This window comes from Polyodon spathula, chromosome 14, assembly GCF_017654505.1.
Source record: "Polyodon spathula isolate WHYD16114869_AA chromosome 14, ASM1765450v1, whole genome shotgun sequence".
Taxonomy (NCBI): Eukaryota; Metazoa; Chordata; class Actinopteri; order Acipenseriformes; family Polyodontidae; genus Polyodon; species Polyodon spathula.
In genome coordinates, this window is record NC_054547.1 from 31,032,033 (window position 1) to 31,057,202 (window position 25,170).

Sequence of the window (25,170 nt, forward strand, 5' to 3'; positions counted from 1 at the left end):
TTCATAACATAAAGAACAGCTGCAATATGTAGCAAAGCCTTTTCTATAAATTGGCATCCCTCACATTAATAATTAACTTGTTATGCAAAAGACAACTTATCGATAATATTACACTGTTTTGATGAGAACACAATGACAAAGACTATTTGTCTAATTTTGCACAAATATTAGTCATTCTAATTTTAATACCACTGGTAGTGTACATTGTATTGCATGATTACATGCTTAAGTTATGGATGCATTTTATAATATATTAAAATACATTTCCGTTATAAATCTGTTTTAGTCACAATGGGCAAGACATTTCTTGCAGATATCCAGCCCTGTTGTTGTTGACTGAACTAGAGGCAATAATCATTGAGGTATGGGGACCTCCAGAGCAATTAAAACTCCTTGCAAACACATTATGTTCAATCAACACTGTCCTTACTGACCTCTGAATTATAGTTATTAGAGCAATACATGGGTAGTAACTAAATCTGATCTCCTTTTACAATCATGTCAGGTTACCTAGGGTGTCTTACTTTTTAGTTTTGAATTACTGTATCAAACTTGGGAAAGAAATACTTTTCCCAGAGTAGGATTTGTACACGTGACAGTGTCTCTAGGCAATCCAGAAGCTTTGAAATGAAATTCCATAGTACTGGAGAAGGGGCACAGCTAATGATAGTTAATAGGAACTCCGCTGTAGCTACAAAGTCACTCATAATCATTTGTCATTGTTACAGACTGATCAGTTATTCTGGCTGGCATTGTGTTGTACATAACACAAAAGCTTGTTATTATCAAATTGATGAACATGCATGTCCCTTGTGGAAAGATTTGGTTTTGTCATTTCTAATGTCACCCCCTCTATGGAAGACATTTCCAAGAGATATTAGGATATATGTTCAAAGCATTTACTCCAGTTGTGAATTTAAAGAAAAAAATAATTAAAGGAATTATTTAAAGGAGCTTTGGAAATATGCCCCCAATGTAGCTGTAGTGACTATTTTCACGACCAGCCAGTCACATTTTGAAATTAGATTACTTACTTACTTACTTACTTACTTACTTATGTTGGTGTTGTTGTTGAAGATTAATTTATTTAAAGCTGTCACTTAAAAAAAAAAAAATAAATAAAATAATAATAATAATAAATGTTCCTGAAAAGCAAACAGAGAAACAGCTACAAATCTATTACTGTTTGTTCCTCATGCATGTCCCATTTCTTCCAATCTGTGTCACATTTATAGGTATAATTGAAAATTAGCAGTACAGCTGTTTTGAGAGAGTAATTTATCACAGTACATTGTTCATCCCTGACACTTTAGCCCTGGCTCTAACAAGGCGATGGTTGCTGGGGGTTGAGCCATGGAAAGCAATTGTACTGTAGTGGTGCATTTTCACTGCTTTGTTGCTAATTGCAGCCTCCTTTCTATTGAATTGTGAGTCGAGTAAAAGAGCTTGTTTGCTCGGTGCAGTGAAGCTGCCAGGGCCGCTCAGGCTATTATCAAAGATACTCTTGATCTTTTGAAAAGCAGGAAATAGAATTTTTTTCCAACAGAGAAAGTAATTTGCGATGCGTCCATTAGTTCTTCATTAAAGCAAGATTAAATTGCACAGCAAATCACATCTGCGTTTGGATGATTAAAGGGTGGCATTTTAGAGGCCAAAACTAATTACTAGTCAAAACGAATGACAGTGGAAAAAAGAGGCATGTTTTTACATTAGATAGTGTGGCTTGTAATTAGATTCAAGCTAATTCCACTATTTCTTCTTTAATGAGATGAGCCTGTCCTCGTCTTTTTTTGTGGGCTGTGCTAACAACTCCAAAATGTATAATTTTGATAATACTGAGAGTTTATATTTTTTTAAATGCGGTAGTCGCCAATTGAATTTACCCTGTTTTTCTCCCAATTTGAAATGGCCAATTGTATTTAGGCTCAGCTCACTGCTACCACCCTCCGCTGACTCTGGAGTGGTGAAGATGAACACACGCTGTCCTCTGAAACATGTGCTGTCAGCTGACTGCTTCTTTTCACTCTGTAGGCCCACCATGCAGCCAACCCAGAGCTACAGTGTCGGAGGACAATGCAGCTCTGGGCAGCTTACAGGCAAGCCTGCCAATGACTGGCCAGTCTACAGGGGTTGCTGGTGCATGGTGAACCAAGGACACCCTGGCTGACCTAAGCTCTCCCCCCACAGACGATGCTTGGCCAATTGTGCACTGTCAACTGTTGGCAGTGGAATAGCCTGGACTGGAACCGGCGACCTCCAGGCTATATAGGATGCATCCTGCACTCTACGAGGAGCACTTTTACCAGATGCGCCACTCGGGATCCCCTCTAAGAGTTTGTTTTAATAAAATTTTCGAGCTACCTGCCACAAGTGACTGTTCTGTCCAGTGGTTCGTTATGATTTACGGGGAAAAAACAAGTGGCAGTAGCTGTTGTAGTGGGAAAAGTAGTTTTTACAAGAAAGTAAGGTCCAGTAATAATGATTTCTAATTATTTCTCATTTTTTGTGCTTAATGATAACAATTAAGAGACAACGGGTAATAATTAAATAACCTGAGAACCCAGAACCAAAAAGGAATTCAAATGAAATGCGAAGCTGCTGTTTGGGTGGTATCTGGTATCATACACGTTGCCAGATTGAATGTCTTATCTAGTAATTCTGTGTCAAGTAGTAATGAACACATTTTATTTGGCTTTCTCAAGAAATGTGTGGCTACCTAATTCAAAGTGAAAGTGCTACACCAATTGAAAAAGCAAACTTTGTCATCTATGTACAGTCTGAAGCAGTCTCATGAAATGTTTGAGTAATTGTAAAGAAACCCACCTGGGATAATTCCCTGCAGGTTACTGTTCCTTTAAGATTTCCCAATCTCACGAAACAGCTGTCTTCTACTAACACATACCTATGGCATGGTCTGCTGCTACTCATTTTAAAGTGAACAAATGGCTAACTACTCTTTGACTTCTATACAGTGACATGACACATGGTCCAGCACCTTTCTAGCAAATTACCTCATGGTGACCACATCCTGTAGTTACTTATTCACATCACCTGGGCAGGAACTGCAGCCTCACTCTACTGATCTGTAGTTCATCATGAGCCTTTACCGAAACCCATCCCAGGATTAAATTAGATTCTTCTGATAGCTCTTATAGTGATGACATTTTTAAAAGTACCAACTGACCAACTAAAGAACCATAATATAGTTTGTTGTTTGTTATGCAGTGCCAGTAGTTGCACACAGTTCTATTTTTTTTCTTATTTGGTACATAATTAAAAGCTTCAATAAGAATAGCAGCACCATAATTCGAATTGAACTCATGAGTGCATCCGATCACAATACAAGGAGCTCAATACTGTTGGTGCAAAAGTTACGCAGCATCTGTCACATGCACCCACCCACCTCCAGCCAAACATGTAAGCGCATGTGTTACTGTTTTTATAATTCAACATAAACCATATCAGCTTGGAACTCTGGAAAGAGGGACAGTTTGAGACCCGGAATTCTGGATGTGGTTCTGTTGTGGCGGTCTTGTCTCCACCTCTGCTGGATTTGGAGATTTTAAGCATGGGTTTATAAGTAAACAACTTTCATGATTGTATTAAATAGTATGAGTTACAACACACTGTTGAGTCAATTGATGAAGATGCTGTGTATTTCAATGTTGATGCATGCATAGCATTAATGCAGTGTAGTCTGACTGAATTGGAGACAGTGAGATCATTGTAAAAGTATTAATTTTATATTTCTTGCGGAATTCTTTATAAGTGTACACTTCTTTCATGTATTGTTCTCAGAATTCAATTCAGCAATCAGCTGCATGGCCTTGGTAGCATTAAGAGAGCACAGACACAGGCAGTGTGAATCTGCAGACAGTACGTCAATAACAGAAATAACAGACAGCATTTATTAATCGTGTTTATTTTTTTCATTGTGTCTTCTTTTCTCAGTTCTCAATCATTTTGCAATGTTTATGATGTGTTTTCCCAAATAATCACATTTTAAATGTTTTCTTTTATGTCGACCAAACATAGTTAAAATATGTCTTTAGCATGTTAAATGAGACATCTATCACAGTGAGTTAGCTGGATGAGTGCTATAGTATAAACCACTGGATTGTGAATTGTCATCCAGAACTTATAAGTCCAGTTCAGAACTGGGCTGGTCTTAATCTAAATAATAACTGGATAGCATCAAAGCCATTACAAGACATTGTGACAATACATATGCTTTCAAACTGCAATAATTAGAAAATAGCCTGTTATACCTACAATTATTGTCTTGCAATGGCCTTACACATTAAATGCATGTTTATATAGGTATACTTTGTATAAGTTAAGTCTTTCCCTATTAAGCAACAAATATATAAATGTTACTTAGATCAGGATATGGTGTGGTACCTGTTTCATTTAACTACGCAGAGTTGATCATTGTCTGTATTAAGTTTTATGGAGGAGAATATAAATATGCAGATTTGTATTAAAAAAAATAAAATCAACCACGGCTTAAGTATCTTCTGATCAAAGCTAGTTTAGCATTTTATGACCACATTTAATTTTAATGTAAATTTGGCATATTTGCTGGCACATACAGAAGATTAAAAAAGAGCAACCAGAATTCAGGTTTAGCTGCGATTTTATAACCCTTTTAATACACAATGATGTTTGGAGAACTTTATAAATATTGACTGATTACTTGTACATGGAAATTGTGGATTCCTCAGAATTGTATATGCAATTCCTTTTCAACAACCACCAGACCTTTCCTTGCAAAAATATATGCAGTAGTACTAAATTGTAAGCACGGGAACCATTTTATTTTTGCTGAACCTAGATTTTGCACTGCAGTTTATAGTCGTTCCACAAATTCAAACCTCATAACATTTCAGCCAAAGCTTATACTAAGCTTGTTAGTATTTCTGATGCTGCCGGTGATATCGCTGCAGCATTACCATAAATCAGCAGAATTAACTATGATCTTCAACAGCACGGCCAAAACTGGGTGACAGAAGTTTGCAATATGCTGCGCTGAATATTATGATAACACTCTATAATAAATGTTTAGAATCTACTTAGGGCCGAGGTTCAAATACATTTTACATTAATATTTTCCCCCATTAAAGAAAATGTTACACAGTCATGACCTTGCAAAACTTGCACGTTTAACAAGTAGAATGAGAACATGTTATGTGGAACACTGATTCTCTCTCTCTCTCTCTCTCTCTCTCTCTCTCTCTCTCTCTCTCTCTCTCTCTCTCTCTCTCTCTCTATATATATATATATATATATATATATATAGGTATATATATTATATATATATATAAATATATACAATCAATTACATTGAAGATGCATTATCAAAATACAGGGTGCTGATAATTGAGTGCTAATTTAGGTAAATTATAGTATAGTTATCATAATGTGTCATTGTCAAGTCATTTTCTCTTTAGATTAGTAATTTAAATTAGATAATAAGAAGTAATTAGCCTCAGAAAAAAATCATACCTGCCTGTGCCCCCGGCCTATCTGGGAGACAGAAATGACCATAACTATCCACCCATTAGTGCTTTTTAACTAAACCATTTACTAAAAGCCACAGATGTTCTTGTAATTACGGTATGTTTCAAAAATGTAAAGCAGTTACTTGGATCACTTGTATGTTTCATATTGTTCAGTTTCTTTTTTATCTTGATGTTCAGCCACAGCTCACACAAACTACCAAAACAAGTTTCAAGTTTATATTCCTACTTCTCCATGTAAAAACATAATTGTTAATCTTCATGAAAGGAACATGTTGCGGTAACACCTTGTTGTGATAAAGGCATTTATCAGTTGCAATCTAGGCACAAAATACGTTGTTGTCTGACTAGTGGTACATACTTACTATGGCTAGGCTGGTACTATGTACCCATTATTTTATAATTACTAGTTTTAAATGGGTTCCTTTTTTAAGCTGCACCATTTTCTTAAAAGAAAATAAAGCTGTTGCTTTTACAAAAACAGACAAAAGACAGCCAAGAGGTTTAAATTAATAATAACAAGAAAATAAGAAAAAACAAGCAAAGAAGCATCTCTTTTTTGTCCCAATGAAAGAGGGAGTAGTGATAAGGTCTATCATGCTAATAAAATGAATGGAAGCCTTGCTTGTTACTGTTAATGCTTTGGAAGGTTTTTCTTGATCATCCTGAAAGCTAACTATCACATGACCCCAATCTTATGTCACAGGTCACAGTGAAGGGTACTGTTAGATTTTGCTCAAGGAGCTTCAATAACACTAAAAACATGAAATTTCAAGCTGATATACGGGAGTTTATAAAACATTAGTAGTTGTAGAAGCGACAGACTTGCAAATTCATACAAGCAATGCTGCTTCAGATATGACTGATGATGTCCATTAATGCGCATGTTATATAAATAAATACAAATGTAGTGCTGCTTGTAGAAAGAAAGTAAAACACATTATGGCTTTCAATACTGCATACAAAATGGCCCTTCTCCAGACATTTTGAGACGGATTATGTTGCTAATGGGTGTTTAAAAATTATTTATTATAAATCCTGCTAATGGGCTGTCTAACAGATTGCCAGGTTTTCATTGCCATGTATTTTTGTGTTAACAAGACACTATTTGCAAATTAGACTAATTCAATTTGAAATAACTCCTTTACCTCCAAAACGAAAACTTATGCATTTCAATTCCAGCAGAATTGTTTTCCCTTTGGGCTATAAAGTCATTTTTAATCTCCAAGAGAAAAAGGTATTTTTTGTAATGATGCATTCACAAATAAAGTAATAAGCTTCATGAATCATGCTTAGTTAACCAAAGACATTTATTGGTTAGAAAAGTTCTCCATAGACATGAGGTAGGCTACACACTGGTATTTTAAAGTATTTAAAGTAGTAAAATGTGATTTCATTTATAATGCTTGGACTTTCAAGAGGAAAAAGCTACCACATTTAACAAGATCCAATTACCAGAAATTTATTTTTGGTACTTGCTGTATATAAAGTCAATCCTCTGGTCTTGTGCATAGCTTATTGTTTATTGTTCAGTTTTGGCAATAAACAAAAAGGATAAACTCAAACCAAAAAAGTGGTGGCAAAATTAAGCAAGCTAAAGCAATACAGAAATTAATTTACTTTTGTTAGGGCTTTAATAAGGGTCCGGAAATCTTTCCTTGCAGTTACTTTTTATTTTTCCACACTGCATCTCATCAAATCTGTTTGAGAAATCCTAATGTCACTTATGTCAGTCTTTAATGCAAATCAAGTCTTTCCAGTAATAAGAAGCTTCCCAAAATTAGTTTCCGTTTGCAGAAAATTGCAATAGTGTTGACACTTTTATCTAAAAATTTCACTCGTGCATGAGCAAAAAACTCATATATTATTTGGTTACATTCCATCAGTACGAGAAATAACATTGTGTAAATTCTATGCATGCTAATGATATATAGAAATCCACCTGCTTTCAGATAAAATGAGTTTAATTTTCTGTTGCCCATTGCCTGGTTGGCCTTTCATAAATTACTTATGCACAGCTATTATGAAAATAGGGGGAAAGCAAATGAGAAAGTCTTCATATCTCTCAACTGGATTTAGCCAAGCCAGGTCTCTGGCAGTGAGAGTCAGCGTTTTGAAAAATTCTGCTCTCTTTTTTTTATTTATTTTTTTATTTATATACCTCTGTTGTAAATGCTTTGACCCCTGTTCGTATGTGTGTGTGTGTGTGTGTGTGTGTGTGTATATATATATATATATATATATATATATATATATATATATATATATATATATATATATATATATATATATAAATGTATTTCTTGGTTAATTTGAATTCTCATATCTGTCCACTTTACTCCTTGTGCATTTGTTGTAACTCTGATTTGGGGAAAAAGGAAACATTAAAAGTTTTGCATTAGAATGATTTCAATCAAATGCAGTGACATGCCTTTAAAAGCATTGTGCTTTGTAGACTAAAGAAATAAGAAATATTATGGAAAACATGTGACCCTTTGCTACGTATTTGAAAGTGTATTTCTGTAAAGTATATAAAAAATCCAAACTTTTATGAAGAATCGAAACAGACAACATGTGATTTATATGAAGAGTGTATAAAAAGGACTATTAAATAAGATGCATACAATAAATGCTCCCTATACAAATTTAATTGACATACTCTGATAGATAGTTATGATATGTACAATATACTTTTTTTATTAATTAAAAAATAAAATAACATTTTCTCTTATTATACTTAACATACCATTAATACAACAATGTGTATTTTGTCTTACTGACAGGTTGGTAATGGGAATGACCGCTTGCCAAGCATTTTTCAGGGCAATTTGGGAAAGCAGACTGTCACCTTTTCTGCAATGGATTGCTTGCCACTGCACTTTCAGAGCCATTGTAACACATAAGGCTTTTCAATTTTCTATTGCTTTCCCAAGATGGCAAGGATTAATGCAGATTCAAGGCATTGTGGTGACTGTGTGCTCTTGACCACTAAAGACTTCCTGAACTAATTTTGCATGAAGTCTGCGAAGTCATTAAAATGGAACGATTGTCAGGTGCTTGGCTGGGACAGGGTTGTAAACAGCCAGGACTGGAAGGTAAAAAGGTCAGTGTATTATCGCAACCTCTTTGTAATCATTAGTCTCCAAGGAAGTAAAAGTACTGAGCTCAGATTAGCCCTGCATAGAAAAGTCAACTGCTACATGCCAAGAACAAAGGGCCCTGACCTGTTGACCTCTGAGCTTCTCTACTTGAGCGTGCCTTGGTATTGCAGTAGGAACTTGAGAACCAACATGTTCTTGTGTGTTTCAGGCTTTTTTAATATTGCAAGTGCACACAGTGCCCTTTCATTTGAGATGTTAAGGAGTGTCAGGTTCAGAACACTGGTATAAACAGCCACCGATATCACATAGTCTTCAGTTTACACTATAAATAGTCTAACCAATGGCTTAGTAAAATAGGTCCGGAGCTATTATTAATAATGAATCTTGTTTTAATAATGAGAATGGGAAATGGTTATTCTGCCTAGTTCAATAGCCGATATAAAACTTTACAAATGTCTACGTTGAATTCAAATGACATTTGGTAATGAGACGTTCTAGCAGGTATATTTTAAACTGAGTGTGGAGTTGAGCATTGAGCATGGCATTTAAATATTTACTCTACAGACCTGATTCTTGTTTTCAAACAGCAAAAATGTTTGTTCAGGGCAGTCTGCAGTCAGTGTGAAGGAAAGAGGCTGCCAGTAACAAAAAGGTACTGTGTGAAACCTTTTGTGTTTTGTGAAAAATAGTGTTTTTAATGGTAAATGGCTTAGCTGTCCAATTATACTTAGAAACTTATAGTATAATGTATAGTGTAGCACTCCATGTAGGTTTTGTTTTGTTTATTTTTAGCCGTAAGGCTGTGTTACGGTATATACACGGGCTCCACCTGCTGGACACTTAAAGGAATGACAATTGAATTCAGAATAACAGTGAATACCATAAAACTTTAAATAAATGAGACTCTGCGTTTATTATGTAAGATCACTAACATCTGAAAATCTGAAAAATCTGCCTGTACCCAACCTTATAGATACGACATAAGTAAATTGCAACATTCATTAAAGGTTGGGTCAGTGGTTAATAACAGTTTGTATTGTAATAATTGTAATAATAATAAAAACTGTAAAATCCACTAAAGATAGTCTTGTAAATATTGAAACACAAGGATGACTTTAGATAGCAGAAACAGCAAGGTTTGACTATTTGAAATAATAAAAAAAATACAGTTAATATTATAAATACAAAACTGTTATGCAACAGACTAGAGTCTGATGCATGCTTCATATATGCATTTGGCATAAAACATTTTGGAATTAGTCTTGGTCATTATAGACAAAGTTTTATTCAATCCTGTAACCAAGATTGCTCATTATCCATAAGCTTTAAGATACAAACCCACTATTACTTCATATTCTATTTCCATCCTTTACTTGGTCATGCTTCAAGAATCCAATATATTACTTTTATTTTAAACAGCAAGATATGTCTCTCTCCACAAGCCGTCTAAATGACATATCTTTTTTCATGCCTCATTCTTCAATATTTCCAATCAAATTGCTTTATGAACTCAAATCGCTCGTTTAAAATGGGCTAATTAGTTTTCAAAGTTGATGCTTTGAAAAAGGAAAAAAACAAAATAATGATTTAGCTCTTTAAAAATGTATAAGTTTTATGGACTGCAGGTTATATGTATAGAGAGGATATACAACAGGACATCTAAATGTGTTTTCTATATAGGCAGATGTAAATATATTGTAAAAGGGTAAATATCATAAAGTTTAATGGCCATTGATGCCAAGGTTCAATCTGAACCCTACTGATGGAAGTGAAGGCTCTGTTCAGTGCTCTGATTGGATGTTCTATATACTTTCCTAGGAGAGTGACAGACAGGAGCCCAGCCATTATCACAGGGCATTATAAATCCTTCTTATTATATGCATCCTTCTGACATTGATTTGAAAATCTCTTTTATGGGTCTCTTTGTTGAATGTGTTTACTGGAATAGTGAAAAGTGTGAATATTTTTAAAATGTGACTACAAAATAAATGGATCTGTAATGTATCAGAACTACAACTTAAAATGACCAATTCCTGAAAAGGTTGAATATTAGAGGTAATCCACGCAAACAACCCTATTTACTTCCTCATGTGAAACACTGTAATCAATACTGTGACAAAGGCATTTGTGATGAAAAAAATCCATGTGGAAGTCAATTACTGCACCTAATTTCAACATTAAACTAGTAAAATCATTATTGTCTACTTTTACATCTTATATATATATATATATATATATATATATATATATATATATATATATATATATATATATATATATACAGATTCCAAGATACATCTTTATATAATCCTGAGATTCCAAGTGAAAGTCAATTTGGGATTGAAAAGGGAAACAGTCATTCTGAAAATGCCCCCTGCATTTGTTTGAAAATGGATTTGAGTTCATTGTCGTGCAGTCAAGTCTTCATCAACTCGAGCACTTCACTCTGCAGATATATGCTTTTACCCCACTGCCATGAACGATAAAGTATAAAAACAGTAGGTGGAATGCCATTTGCATCTGTGAAAATAATGCTGTCTGGCTCATGGCCAACACACAAACAATGTTATTCCCTTTCAGTGCAATTCTGTTATTGTGGGCCAAGGTAAAGCAGATGTGAGCTGTGCTGTAAATTGCTGGCTGCTTTTGAATTACAGATCCATATATTTACAAAGTCAATATTATTATTCATAGGAGTTAAAAAATAATAATAATAATAATAATAATAATAATAATAATAATAATAATAATAATAATAATAATAATAATAATAAGACATCTTTTCTCTTTTTCATATTTTCAGAATAAATCTTGAGCAGTTTTAAGGCTGTAATCATTTCCACTCTCACACATATCAGACATATTTGCTAAATTATTCTATTTTTGTTTCTACAATTTGACTTGATATTCTTTACATATTCCATAGTATATAACTGGCATAATGAATGCTTTTTTTTTTTTTTTTTGTTATACTGGCATTATATTTCACTTCTAACTATCTTACCAGGAAATAGGTGACAAATTACTTCAAAATAATATCATAAATACAGATGCATTCTTTGTAATTGCCATTACACCCCATATAATATTCTACATGATTGGGAAAATTAATCTGAGTAATCTATAGTATAAACAGTACATACTACAATATTGCAAATAGTTATTTTAAATTTTAATTGTAATTAAATGTCTGTACATAAATTAATTATGGTTAGATTTTGTGCTAAAGAAAACATATTTTCTTCTAGCAAGGGGAGTTGTTTTCTAAAGAGCAGAGATAACAACCAATAATGTAACTCATTTCTGACACTTTGTGTCACATCTAATGTACTGTAAAAAGTGATACTACTGAATACTGTTAGGCTAGTATAGTCTACATGTAGTATGTCTATTACATGTATAATGCTGCATATTTAAAGCACTGGATATATATACATACATTGGGTTAAATAAAATTTTAAAAGTATTTAACCAGCAAAAATGTATAATCATGTATTAACTTATTAAAGTACACTTTAATAGTAATTCAAAGATTAGACACAATTTCAAGAAGACCTGTAGCAATTAAATAAATGTGAAATAGTTTGGAGAAAACATGCATGGCAAAGCAGCGCCACCTAGTGGATTGGATAACTGTGCCATAAAGATGTGCCTGAGCACAGAGTGCCACAGATACTACTGCCTTGAAAAATTATTCACTATTGGATTCAACGAGGTTTATTTCATTTCTGAAAATACAAAGACAAATGACATATCTATGTATATTGATGACAGCATATTAGAACAATGATTTCAGACAAACACAAGCATAGGAGAAATTACAACATTATTTGACCCTTTCCTATTGACACCATCAATCAATTAAATAATCAGACACCTGTGTGTGCTCACGGTGGAAGGTGTTATGAACGTTTTTAAATGTTTGTTTTTTGTACTGGATACAGAGCTTTGATTTAGTCTCTCAATTAAGCCTCTCCAGGAAAGCAGGCCCTGCAGTCATCCATTTTTTCTTCTATTCATTTTTTTTTTCTTCATAAGATAATTACTAAAAAATATTTTACATTTTATTAACCGTTTATATTAGCGGAGTGTCAACTTCTACATTTTGCACTTATCTAACTACAAAACCATATTAATTATGGAAAGGGTTAATGTATACTTTGGCATAGAGCTGAGCAGACTGCAGCTGGTTAGAGTAAGGTCTCCCTCTAGTGGTCAATAAGCAGAAACCATGTTCCTGTTTACATGCGGACCTTTTTGGTAGCCAGGGGTGTTGCTAGGGCCGCTGTCCAGAAACATAACACCAAAGCCGGGTAGAACTCCACGGCTTCTAGAGGGGACTTCGGTTTTAATTTTAATTTATTTATTTTTTTATATTTTAACACAATAGTCGCTAAATTATAACAAGTGAAAAAGCGAGTGAAATCCTGCCTCAAGTGGGATGGGATGAAGGATTCGCCATTCCCGTTGCAGATGCAGAAATTAAAGTATTGGAAAACAATAAATTCAAATTAAAACACTGTAGAAACACTGTAAAACACTGTGAGACTGTAGACCTATGCAAGTGCCACGCAATATATACTTGATGTTAATATTATAGATATTGCAGAGTTACAGTTTCTATTTAATTACATTAAAAAAAAAACAAAAAAAAAAAAAAAAACAAAAACACACACACACATACACACACACATACATTACATCGACCAGCACGAATTTAAAAGACTACCACCTAGTCTTATTATGTGGTCATTGGAACACTAGGTTTCAGACAATTAAAGTTTCCCACAATATAAGGTTGTAAAGTCCAGAGTGGTATTGTAACAGACATGGTAAACTATCGTAAAAGTATACCATGCAAATGCAGGTTTTTTTTTTTTTTTTTTAAATAAGGGTAAATATACTTCCTCTTTTTTAATAATATGAACTTGAACTCAGTTCCTGTAAGGCCACAGTGTCTTCTGGCTTTCCTTCCACCCAAGTTCTCAATTACTTAACTAGTCTAATGATTTGTAAACTGGACATCAAAAGCTCTCCATTCAGGTAGCATTCTTCTAAGAACACAAACGACAACAATTACAAGACAAGGTATTTTAGTTTTCCATCAAGAGGCACGCTTGTGCTAGTGCTAGAGTCGGCGAAACACTTTGCTCAGAACGTGCAGCTAAATCTGTTACTGAACTTTTGTCTTTGGTAACAATTAACTATACTTTATAATGTCGTTTCTTATTCAGCAAAAAAGAAACAAAAAGAAAAGGCTAACCTGGAGAACAGGTTGGGTGAATTTGAAGACCGGATCCATGCTATAGCTGACCCCTGAAAAACTGACACACAGGCGCTCTCTCATACACAGGTATATTAAGTTATCTATGGTTTTTTTTTTTTTTTTTTTTTGTAATAGCAGAGAAGCATGTACTTTATGTTGAATTTTATTATTATTATTATTATTATTATTATTATTATTATTATTATACAGTAGCTTGATTTATGGAGTTTGACATGGATTAATCACAGCCTTCATTCATTGCACCTCTGGGTTTGTATATGGCTAACTAAAACAAGTGAAATGTGTAAAAATCACCAAATTCCCCCCAGGAAATGGCAGCATTATATATCTTCCGTGTGTTGTTGCCTCTGCCATGTCATTTATTTAGTATTTTTATTTGAAATGTCACTCACATTAAGGGATAATAAAAGGAAGTAATATTTAAATTTATTTTTGAGGGTATGAACAGTACACTTGACAATCAGTTGACAGACAAACCAGTTCACCGTGAAAAGTCTGAGGAGGCACAAACTAAAATTATGAACTTGAATAAGGAACTGGAAAAATCAGAGGGAGTAATAAAGCAGGTAGGTTATACACCAGTCCCATGACTGAAGGTGTGATTTCTATTGTTCATTGTCTACTGAAAGAAGCAATAAAGATAGCATCACAAGCATACAAAGCATTTCTGTGAAGGGAAAAACAATAAAACTTCAATTGGTGTGATCTGACTGTATTAAAGATTACCGTCACCCTGGAATGCTTCATGTGTATAATTCAGGTAAACGTCAAACCTTTAAAACATAACTACCTTAATGTGCATAGTGCGATTTCCCAATATTTGCTAGATGCAACAGACTATCTATATCAAGTCATCACACAATAATCACATTTTAATCTCAGTTTAATAAGAATGCAGTTTAGCCCAATTTACATAAGAACATTTTGTGATAATTCCTTGACTTTCAGACAAGAATGATAGAGGGTAGAACACAGAGCAAAACGATATAGATCTCTGTGGATTACCAGACTTTAACAGATCTGTTAATAAGATGCTGGTCAAAGCTATGGGAGTACCAGCCTAAACTAGCATCAGCACTTCAAATATACTTTCAGCAAGTAACACGCATTGATTCCAATTGGAGGAACATTCTGATTTTCAAAATGCACCAATTTAAAATTGTTAATATAACTCCTAGGGTTATCAATTACTGTTTATCGACATAGAAACACCTTTAGTAGAAAAACATAGCGATTAGCAGTCTCATTCAGTATGCACAAACATGAAAATCAAGTATAGAAATAGTTTATGTGCAGCTCTGAGAATTTATTTTTTCATTAGTGTTTATTCAGTTTGTGTTCTTTGAGCAGTTAGATGGATTAAATGCACAAATTGCTAAGTGATTAATCTTAATTAAAAACAAAATCATGCGATTACTGTAGTCCACAATTTACTTTTACCAAGGCTTATCAAATACCCTTTTCCATTCATTCATTTAGACCAAGTTGCCTTTACCTGCAGTTGTTTCTACCCCTAGCAGTCGCTAAGTATCATCTGTGAGGTTAGTATAATACTGTAACTACTAAAGTGGGCAAAGATGGGGATTGGACTTTTTCAACTGGGTGGTAATGCGTAGCAAATACTGGAAATAAAACTGCATTAACCAGAACACGTTTTTATGTCCTTATCAAATGCTATACCGTTTGATACTTAGATATACTTTATATAAATATTTAATACTTAAATCTTAACACACTACTGCTATGCATTTTTAGGAGACAAGTCTTGCAGTCCTGGAAATGCTGGTGTGCAAGCACCACCTATGAAGACCGTTGATCTAGGATTGGGTCTGTCTGTGACATTACCTCCTCTAACAACAACTTCACCCAGGGAGTCTCGCCCTGGCAGTGATGCTAGCAGCAATAGCATCAGTCACAGCCACATCCAAAGGAGTCTAAAGTAGTAATTAACTTAAATATGAAGCAACTATATTTAAATTAAATCAATAATTTTATTTGATTTCCAAAACAAAAACACCAAAATGTATATTAATAGATGTCCGCATATTTGGACAGTTTTATTACAGAGATCTACATCATCCTGTGTACAAAAAAAAAAAAAAAAAAAAAAATATGGAGCATGACCATTAGCACCATTTAGGGGCAACACACAACATTTATCATGTTAGTAATTAAATCTGCACATTAGTATACAATTTGCTAATTATATTTTGTTATTTGTTTCCATTCCTGGGGAAAAAGCTGAAGTGATGTTGGTGCTGAACTGCTGTTCTGTCTTATAGCGGTACACCCAAAACTTATCCAAACACTAATACATTTTGAGATTATGTAGGTCATACTACCAATGCACACATTTGAGTGAATTCATATTTAATGGAAAGCAATCTAAACATCTAACCATGATTGATTTGTTTGGGCATTTATTACCAATTCCTAGGATCACATATTCCTATACAGTATAAATGTTAACCAAGCACAATAAATGTAAGACATTCAACTACGTAGAATTAGTTCCTTACAACATATCTGGTTTGCTACATTAGCAATTTAAGGCAATATTTTTAGTAATGAACCCCCAGAAAAAAGCACTGCATTTTCTACCTTCAAATGTATTTTCTGACATTTCATATCAAGACTTAAGCACAATTTTGGCGCAGAAAACACGGCTGTTCATATTTTGAACAAATGCATGTTAAAAAAAAAAAAAAAAAAAAAAAAAAAAAAAAAAAAAAAAGACAAAAAATGAAAACCTTGTGAATCTTTTGTAAATGAAGGAAACAAGTTTCAGATTTACACATTTTCTGAATCTACTCAAATTGCCCAATGGTGTATTTCTCTTGCCATTACAAAATCTGACAGTGGATATTCCCAAAGGCATTTAGTTCAAAATGAAACATATTACACATTTTATTGTTTCTGCTTACTGCATTTCTCTTTTTCAAATTGAGCAATCTGGCTGAATATATTAAGCAAGTTTGACGGCAGATTCTTGTCCGCTGTCCCTGTAGCAGCAGACTCCTTACCATTCTGCGATCTACCTCTTGACTGTACATTTTCCTCTCCCTTAGGTTTCACTTTACTTACACCCTCTCGGGTCTTATACTCCTCCTGCTTATCCCCACTCTCTACATTTCTGCTGCAACTACGGTCCTGTGAAGAAAAATCTCTTCTTGCATAACCATACTTATCAGACCTATGAGAATACTCAGAACCTGCTGAAGATGAGTAGTTCTTTCTATGGCTTGACTTTTCTGCACTTCCATGCAGGCCTTGGTGAATGCCAGATTCCTGATCTTGTCTCTTAGAATAGAGGTCCACCTCTCCCTCTTTCCCACTCGATACCCTGTGGTGAGATTTTGAAGTAGGATGTCTAGAATCCCCATCTATACTGCACTGACTTTTATCTCTGCTGCTACCAGCTTGGAATTTGGCAATACGAAAGGACTCTATGGACTCTTCAGACCGACCTTCACCATCATCCAAGATTTCAACAGAAGATGAAGACATAGACAGGTTGTGCCTTTTACCCTTTACCTGGGATTTCTGTTCTACTGACCCGACATTCCCCTCCAGCAGTTTAGCCATATCCTGCTTTTGATTCATGAAAGATGCGGAGGTGTTTGCTGGAGGAGGGTACCATTCCTCCTTGCTATTAAAGGTTTTGTCTTCATTTGAGGAAGACCTGTGTGACCGCTTCTTGCGGCTGTGTGAAGATACTGAGTGTTTCTTCCTTTTCTTGGATTTTTTGCGGCTTGAAGACAACGAGGCATCAGAAGAGGATGATGATCTCTTCCTTTTTCTTTTCCTTCTACAAAAGTAAACATAAACACTTACTGGTAAATACAGCACTTAAGAGTCTGTGCATACATACAAGCTGTGTTGTTCACATAAGTGTTCACTAGATGGCAGCACCAGTTTATTTTTACATTCAAGAGTATTTAAAATATCAGGCCTTAAATATTTTTGAAATGTAAATATAATCAAGCACCACAAATGAGCACACACTTATGCTAATGTATTGAGGGAATGGCTCAATTGTAATATCAACGGTAAAATTATATTACAACATATATTTACATTTATGATTGTACTCAACATTCTGCAAAAGTTTAAGGCAAATTAAATATTGCATAAATCTATACTGTAGCATAAATGATACTCTAATAACCATGTATCTGCAGAAAACTACCCAAAATAAACAAATAACACATCTGAATTACCATTTTGTCCAGGCAAATTAAAACTAATCTTGTCATTGGGCTCCATTGGATAAAATAATGAATACAAAATGTACCTTTTTTCTTCTTTTAATAGCTTACGCAATTTTTCAGCACTTGTCTCCACATTTTTACTCATATCCTTCTCTTCTTTTGCTGATTCCTCTTTTAATTTCAGTGATTTCTTTAATGCAGCCAGTTACCACAGTAAAACAGCAATTTCAAAATGAAAGTTTATATAAAAAACATACATCATTTGAATTGTGTGGCATTAAAACCAGTTTGTTTCAGAAAGTTTAAAAACACAACATATAACAACAGAATAAAATGAAGTATGAATATGAAGTATCAGGACATATATTCCACGTTTGTGTACATGGAAGTTAAACAGTGAATTTGTCAAGTGAACAAACAAGAATAAAATGTGGCAGATATTTTAGATAAAATACACATATTTTCAATTGGATCAAACGATTTTAAAAAGATAGTTGAACAAAACAAACAAGGAATAAAAAATGTTTGCATTACCAGATGTAGTTCAAGTCATACAAACCAGTTTTTAAATCCAGAGTCCCAATTGGTTTTGAATCAGATGTAGTACGAGCAATAAATCACAGCAATCCAGTACAGTCAAGAAGCAAAACGCCCCAGATCACAGAGACATGTACATAAGAAAAGACTTCATCAGTATTACAGGAAATATACGACAAGTCATTTACACAGATATTTGTTTAACAAAATCACTGATGGCTATTATGCAAGCACTTTTTTCAGCATATAATATCTGTGTATATCTGTATTTACTAATCAAATCCATTTATTTTGCCTGAATATACATTCTTATTTCTTTCACATAGTATACAGTATTTGTACACATCATGTGTTTCTTCTTCAGCAGTTTTTGGTTTTAAAATGTAATTTTCTCCAGTCGTGCAACACATATGGGGCTGCGTGTTCATGTATCTTTCTGTCCGTATGCATTAAATATTCTCACAAAGCATGAAACGTGGGAGTGCAGAAATAAAGGAGATATATTACATTATACCTAAAAGCCCCGGGAGCAGTCACATTGACGGCCACACAGAAAACAATTGTATTCTGGTTATACAGAACAGTATTCTACTTTATTATTTTTATTTACCAGTCCGCAATGTGTTTAGCTGTAATTAGATTAGTCTCTACTATCTGCCTGTGTGAATGACTGACAGTCTATTGTTTTTCAATCAGCTGGCACCTGCTTGCCAGGTGCGCTTTTTTGGTCAGTCAATTAGCATCGGGACTAGTGAAAAAAAATACCAGGAACCGTGGAGTTTTACAATGCAATAACATATGGAGTTCATGTTTTGGATCAGATGGCACGGAAGTATTCCGTGAAAGCTGGCTCCCGCTGGTAGCCCGTTCAGGTGTTTTACAATGTACTGGACCTAGCAGCCATCAACTCATGGGTACTTTACAAAGAATGCACGGAGAAGAATTTACCAAGGAGAGAATATATTTTACAGTTAGCAGAGGAACTTTGCAAGAAGCATTTGGAACAGAAGGAGACTGCCAAGCGTGTACCCAAAGCTGAAGCTGGCAACCCCGCTGAGAAAAAAGAATAAAAATAAAAATAAAACTTCTGACAGCTGTGCCCTCTGCAAAAAGGCGACGTGTGGAAAGTGCACTGCACGTGTGGATAAGCGCATTATCTTTGTTGACTGTGAACAGTCTTAGACTCAAAGTAAAGGAATACCCTTTTGTTGAAAAAAAAAAAAAAAATTACTTTTTTTATAACTGTTGTGCTGCTGTGCTTCTAGAAAGTTTATTTACCTATATTGTTCAGTTGCTTTTGTGCATCTGAAAATAAACTGATTTCTGTTGAAAAGTAAAAAATGTATTGCTATCGTTTCAGTTTTATAAATAAGTATGTTTTCTACGATGTCTGTTCAGGTGTTTATTTACATTTTCTTGTTTTGATATATAATATCTAACATGCTTCGGTTGTTCAGATGTCTATGTGACGTACTCAAAAAAAAAAAAAAAAAAAAAAAATTACATTCAATTATTTCCCCTTTCGTTATACTATTTACAGTGTTTTGAATACAGCCGTCTGAAAGACTGGTGTGGGGCTTCTAGTTATGATTATATCTCCGGGTCTTCTAGTGTTAAGTCAACCATAAACATTATTCAAGAATCAATTCACCTGTAGAAGCCGTCACTTGACAGATTCAGATGTCCACTGAGCAAGGAAACTTGCAACAGTTGACCATGGCAAAGAACATGGAATAGGTTGCACCGTTTTAGCGTCATATTGGGGTGCTGTCCTAGTATGTATTAAAGTGCTCAACGTGACCACCATTTATTTCCAGAATCACTTAAAGGAACAGTAAACGCATCATACAAGGGGATATCTTCTTCCTGTCATGGTCTACTGTTGCAATATGCATAGTTATATACTGCTCTATTGTTCCTATTTCCCCGCATACATAAACTAGTACAATTTGTTAAACTACCAACACGGCAAGCAAACTAGTCCTGGCAATCTTCTGCATGCAATAGTCTTTCTGCATTGTCTCACCTGGATGTGTTTCTGTAGTTTTTGCAAAGCTTCTTCTGCCTCTTCAAAAGTATCATCTAGAGCCAGTGCTTTTCTGTATAACCCTTCAGCAGTTACCAGTTGTTCTTCCTCTTCCACCCTATCAAATCCAGTAATAACAGAATTAGGAAAGGGGGCTCACTAATTGAAAGTAAAGATAAGTAATGTACTACATACATACAGTTACAATAAAGCACTGTCTTGGCAGGAGGAACAGTTCTCAGGACTTATCTAAGAGACATTCTAAATAAAAAGATCTTACCACTAGGGGTAATATAATTACTGAAGAAAATATAAGTTTAGTACCAACACCAACCTAATTAGAATTGGACATTAAATAAATAAATAAATAAATAAATGCTCAACTTACTGGCCTCCTCTTTGCACTAATGTTTGGCATAAGTATTTTCTGGCATTTCTGTGCGTTGGACAGCTCTCTAATGCCAGTTCAAAGTCTTCTATAGCTTTATTCAAACTACCCTTCGTAGCATATCTGACCAAAAAAGAACACAAAACACAACAGGTCATCCTTGACCTTGTTTAAAATGTATGATTAGCCAATTATAAATGGCTTAATTAGGGGTTAAATTGGTTTTAAAAGGCTGTTCCAATTCAGAAAGAAAAACAAAAAACAAAAAAATCAGAAACATACAGTATGTATGAGGGTTAAAAAAAACAAACACCAGGAAACAAAACTCTCTGGAAATACTTACAAAGCCCCACGTGCTACCAATGCTTCCACATTGTTTGGATCAATTTCCAAGCCTTTATTGTATTCATTCATCGCCTCAACATGTCGCCCCGATTTAAAATGACCCACTCCAATCTTTACACTAGAGGAAATGCAAGGTAAACCTCAAATATACAACATACAATATATCAGCAATCCATCTATCCATCACAAGAGCATACTACACTTCTTACCATCATACCAGTAAGGGCTATGGATTATTATTATTTTATTTATTTTTTTAATCAGCAATATTAAACTGCATTACTGCACACAAAGAGTTAAAAAGCACGAATTGCAGCATTTCAAATCATACAAATAAAACATACCATTTTAATGCCCAAGATGCTGACTGCTTTTTTCTAATAGATGTTGCATAATCTTCTTTTAAGAAGTTTTTGCTGTTAAAAAAAAAAAAAAATAATAAAAACATAGAAAATGCTACTGTACTTAGTTTGTATATGGACATATACAGATGGTAAAGAACACCATATTCTTACGTTTGCAATCCCCTCATCAGTGAAGCAGGATTGGTTTCACTAATTCCTAGTTTCCCCAAGAGAAACTCTACTGTGGATGGATTTGCAAAACCCAGTGTGTGTTCCAAGACCTTCTCGTAGGTTTCTGTAGTGCTGCCGGCCACTGCAACACTCCGACTAGTCGTGCAAACAAATGAGTGCAAGATTAACATAATCAATTTAACAGACATACAATACACTTCTAGGTTTGATGAACGCTTGATGAATCAGCTAATGTACTGAGCACTACCTTTTCTCCCAATGTAAACTCAGAGCTTTTTACGTGAGTATATTCAGTTCAAACATAAAGGGAGATTAAACTGTGGCTGGATGCATCAATCGATAAGTCCATTATATTGTTTTATCAGCAGGTACATTGTTGCAGGAGATTTTAATTGTGTAATGGATTATTTTCGCGCTTTTACTCGACACCAATCAACATGAAAAGGCATAGTCCCAGCCTTAGTGGTGATCCATACATTACATAAAACAATGCTGTTTTATGGCATTATACCTTTAAATAGTTTGAGAAAAATATTTCTGTACAGTTTAGAATATATAAAATTCTTCTAGACTTCCAAAGCCTCACCTGTAATGGGCAGGCATATCATCAACACCTATAACTCCAAGTTTTAGATGTGAAAAGGATGGAGGAACAGAAGAAGGCTGCAATGAAATAGTCAGTTTTTCATGGTAACGGTCAACGTCCTTTACTCCAGCTAATGTGGGGGAAAAAAACAAAAAAATGAATGTATTTACAAACAAATATACAAGCAGGTGTTTCCCCTTTATCCAAGTTATATATATTATATTATATATCTCATACCTTGAATTAGATCTCCATTTTGATAATATGAAAGAGGGTCATCATGGTTACCATGGGTAGGCACATCCCTTAATGGACATAGGGCCTGAATTTAAAGAAACATGGGGTTGTTTTAAGTAGAAGTTATTACCACAATAACAGGAGTTAAAAAAATAAACAACTTAAACATGTCAACCACATTACTCTGTATAACAATACTGTATATTTCTACTGTGTCCACAATTTTTACAAAGATAACCTTTGATGCTTTAAAACAGCTTACTGTTATTTCCAGATCCTCAATATATCTCCCCAGACCTCCGCTTAAACAGATCAAAGTAACAAAGAATCCAAATTCTCGTATGGAGTTAATACGTGCGATCACAACATCCCCACGTTCAATATCTCGAAAAAACAGGTTTCTCCTGTCGTCGCCAGGGACCTCCATGAACTGTTCCAGAGGTGGCATAACTGCATACATATCTAGAAACAAACCACAGTTATGATAATAGATTTTCATCATTAACAAAACACATATGCAAGGGTTATTTTTTTAAAAAGAAATTTCAGCAAAGAAAACTTTTGTTAGCAAATCTAATTCACATTACCTTCAGTCTCTTCTTTAACTGAAGGCGTGCTGGACTGCCATGACGGAGAAAATAGGAGGTCTGCTTTCTTTGCAATAAATTGCTGAACAGCAACATTCTCAACTTTACTCTCTTTTCTGTGAAAGGAAAAACATACTACAAATTCTGAATCCTGTGTGCAGTTCATCATTTAATGTGAAGCCAGCACACTGAGACGTTTCCTAAAATACACAAGGTCTGTTTTAATAGACTGAATACAACGATTGCCTCTCTATAGCAGTTTATTAGTGAGAAAGTAAGGCATTACTGTAATTTGATTACATTTGTTAGTAACCTGTAACTGTAATGGTTTATTTTTCAGACAAGTAACAAACTATGGAAATGCAGTACATTTACCTGAAAAAACATGGTAGTTACTTTAAGTTACATTTAGAATAAAAAAGTACTAAGGCTAATGCATAAAATGAAAATTACACAGCGCTTAAAACATTTAATGCCAAATGTTACATGTCACAATTGTTTTTTATATCACCTTGCCAGCAGTAACTATTTGTAACTGTAATTATACACACCCCGGTAATACAATTAAACACGGTTAACGCATACCTGTATTGTACAGTTCTTGACAAGTCTCCAGCAATGCACTGGAAAGCTGGGTTTTCCTGCTGCTCACATTTTAAAAGGGAGAACAGGGTATGCCCATGGTAACCCACAGACTGGCGTAGAAGATCTCTATCCATCTTGAAGTTCACAGTATCCCATTACATCTAAACTTGTTTCACCTTTTGGGAATTTATATATATATATAAATTAGTTGTACCCGCACTTAAACACACTTTATGGCGTTTCTGATATAATGGTTTGAATACCAACACACATACTAACTTACTACAATTCAGTTACTAGGTAAAACTCCAGAGTCCACATTCTGATAGGTATGGCTCGTGTCTCAACAACGGATTTCAGGCAATGATCTGGTCCATGAGAAGAGACACAAGACTTCAGTGGGATACTTACAGTATTTAAGACCAGCTATACTATAATAACGTCTTGTGTTGTGCAGTGTAACTTTATTTTGCATATTTAGTTACCTTACGCAACAGGTTGTGAAAACATTGTTGTATACTGATCAGTTGTATATTGATCTTCAGCAATAACACAACATGAATGGTCCTTGCTACATAAACAAAAAGCGCATACAAGCGAGCTTTTTTTTTTAGTTTGACTATATCTATTTAATATCGTTAACAATGCACTTTAGTCCCATTTAAAAAAAAAAAAAAAACACAGAAAAACAATGTGTGAAACGACGTCATGACATAAAGAATGCAGCACGAGCTAATGAGTATTTTATACACGTCTTGATGGTAAACCACTCGGTTAAACATTCTTGCAGACAACAAGGTCTGTTTCGGTATTTATTTTTGAGTCTTATAAGACACAGTTAATGAGCAAACGTATTTACCTTCGTATGCCTTGTCTGATTTTTTCCACTCATACCACCGTAGACCGTGTGTCACAACAATCTCTGCCCTAAACGGAAACAAGGGACCGAAGCAAACAGTCCGATTGCCACACTGAAAACAACGTACTTGCACATGCAGTATATTGTGAGATTTACATATCTTTGAAATGTCAAAAAATATGTAGAAAAAGTGCAAACGGTATGTAGCATGTTTTCATATTTAAACCCATTTGCAAACATTAAAATAATCGTTATAGAATATAACAAAATTGCCACCTTTAGTTCTATATTTGAGACAATATCCTACTAATATTGTTACAGTATTGAGTGTGTCATTTGAAATTGATGACATATTAAGTGGCACCT

General features: G+C 34.5%; 1 protein-coding gene across 2 annotated transcripts; it reads right to left on the minus strand.

Annotated features, from left to right (window-relative positions):
* Positions 1-14,311: 14,311 nt before the first annotated feature.
* On the minus strand, positions 14,312-24,869 carry LOC121326831 (tetratricopeptide repeat protein 14-like). Of its 2 annotated transcripts, XM_041270400.1 has the most exons (14): positions 24,805-24,862; positions 24,229-24,313; positions 23,946-24,121; positions 23,361-23,476; positions 23,036-23,235; positions 22,774-22,858; positions 22,537-22,666; positions 21,930-22,085; positions 21,759-21,830; positions 21,413-21,532; positions 21,070-21,192; positions 20,682-20,799; positions 18,202-18,308; positions 14,312-17,715 (listed from the first exon to the last, which is right to left on the minus strand). In XM_041270400.1, the coding sequence occupies exons 3-14, from the start codon at positions 24,077-24,079 to the stop codon at positions 16,815-16,817; spliced, it is 2,262 nt and encodes a 753-aa protein (XP_041126334.1). In that variant the 5' UTR covers positions 24,080-24,121; positions 24,229-24,313; positions 24,805-24,862; the 3' UTR covers positions 14,312-16,814. The 2 variants fall into 2 exon arrangements, with proteins under 2 accessions (XP_041126334.1, XP_041126333.1); XM_041270399.1 differs by lacking the exon at positions 24,229-24,313 and having other exon boundaries at positions 17,669-18,308; positions 24,805-24,869.
* Positions 24,870-25,170: the final 301 nt, after the last annotated feature.

Coding starts and splice junctions, on each gene's coding strand:
- LOC121326831 (XM_041270400.1), bottom strand. CDS start 24,079: ATGGATAGAGATCTTCTACGCCAGTCTGTGGGTTACCATGGGCATACC. Junction 21,193..21,412: donor TTGGTAGCACGTGGGGCTTT/GTAAGTATTTCC, acceptor TTTTTTGGTCAG/ATATGCTACGAAGGGTAGTT. Junction 18,309..20,681: donor AACTACAGAAACACATCCAG/GTGAGACAATGC, acceptor GCTGCATTAAAG/AAATCACTGAAATTAAAAGA.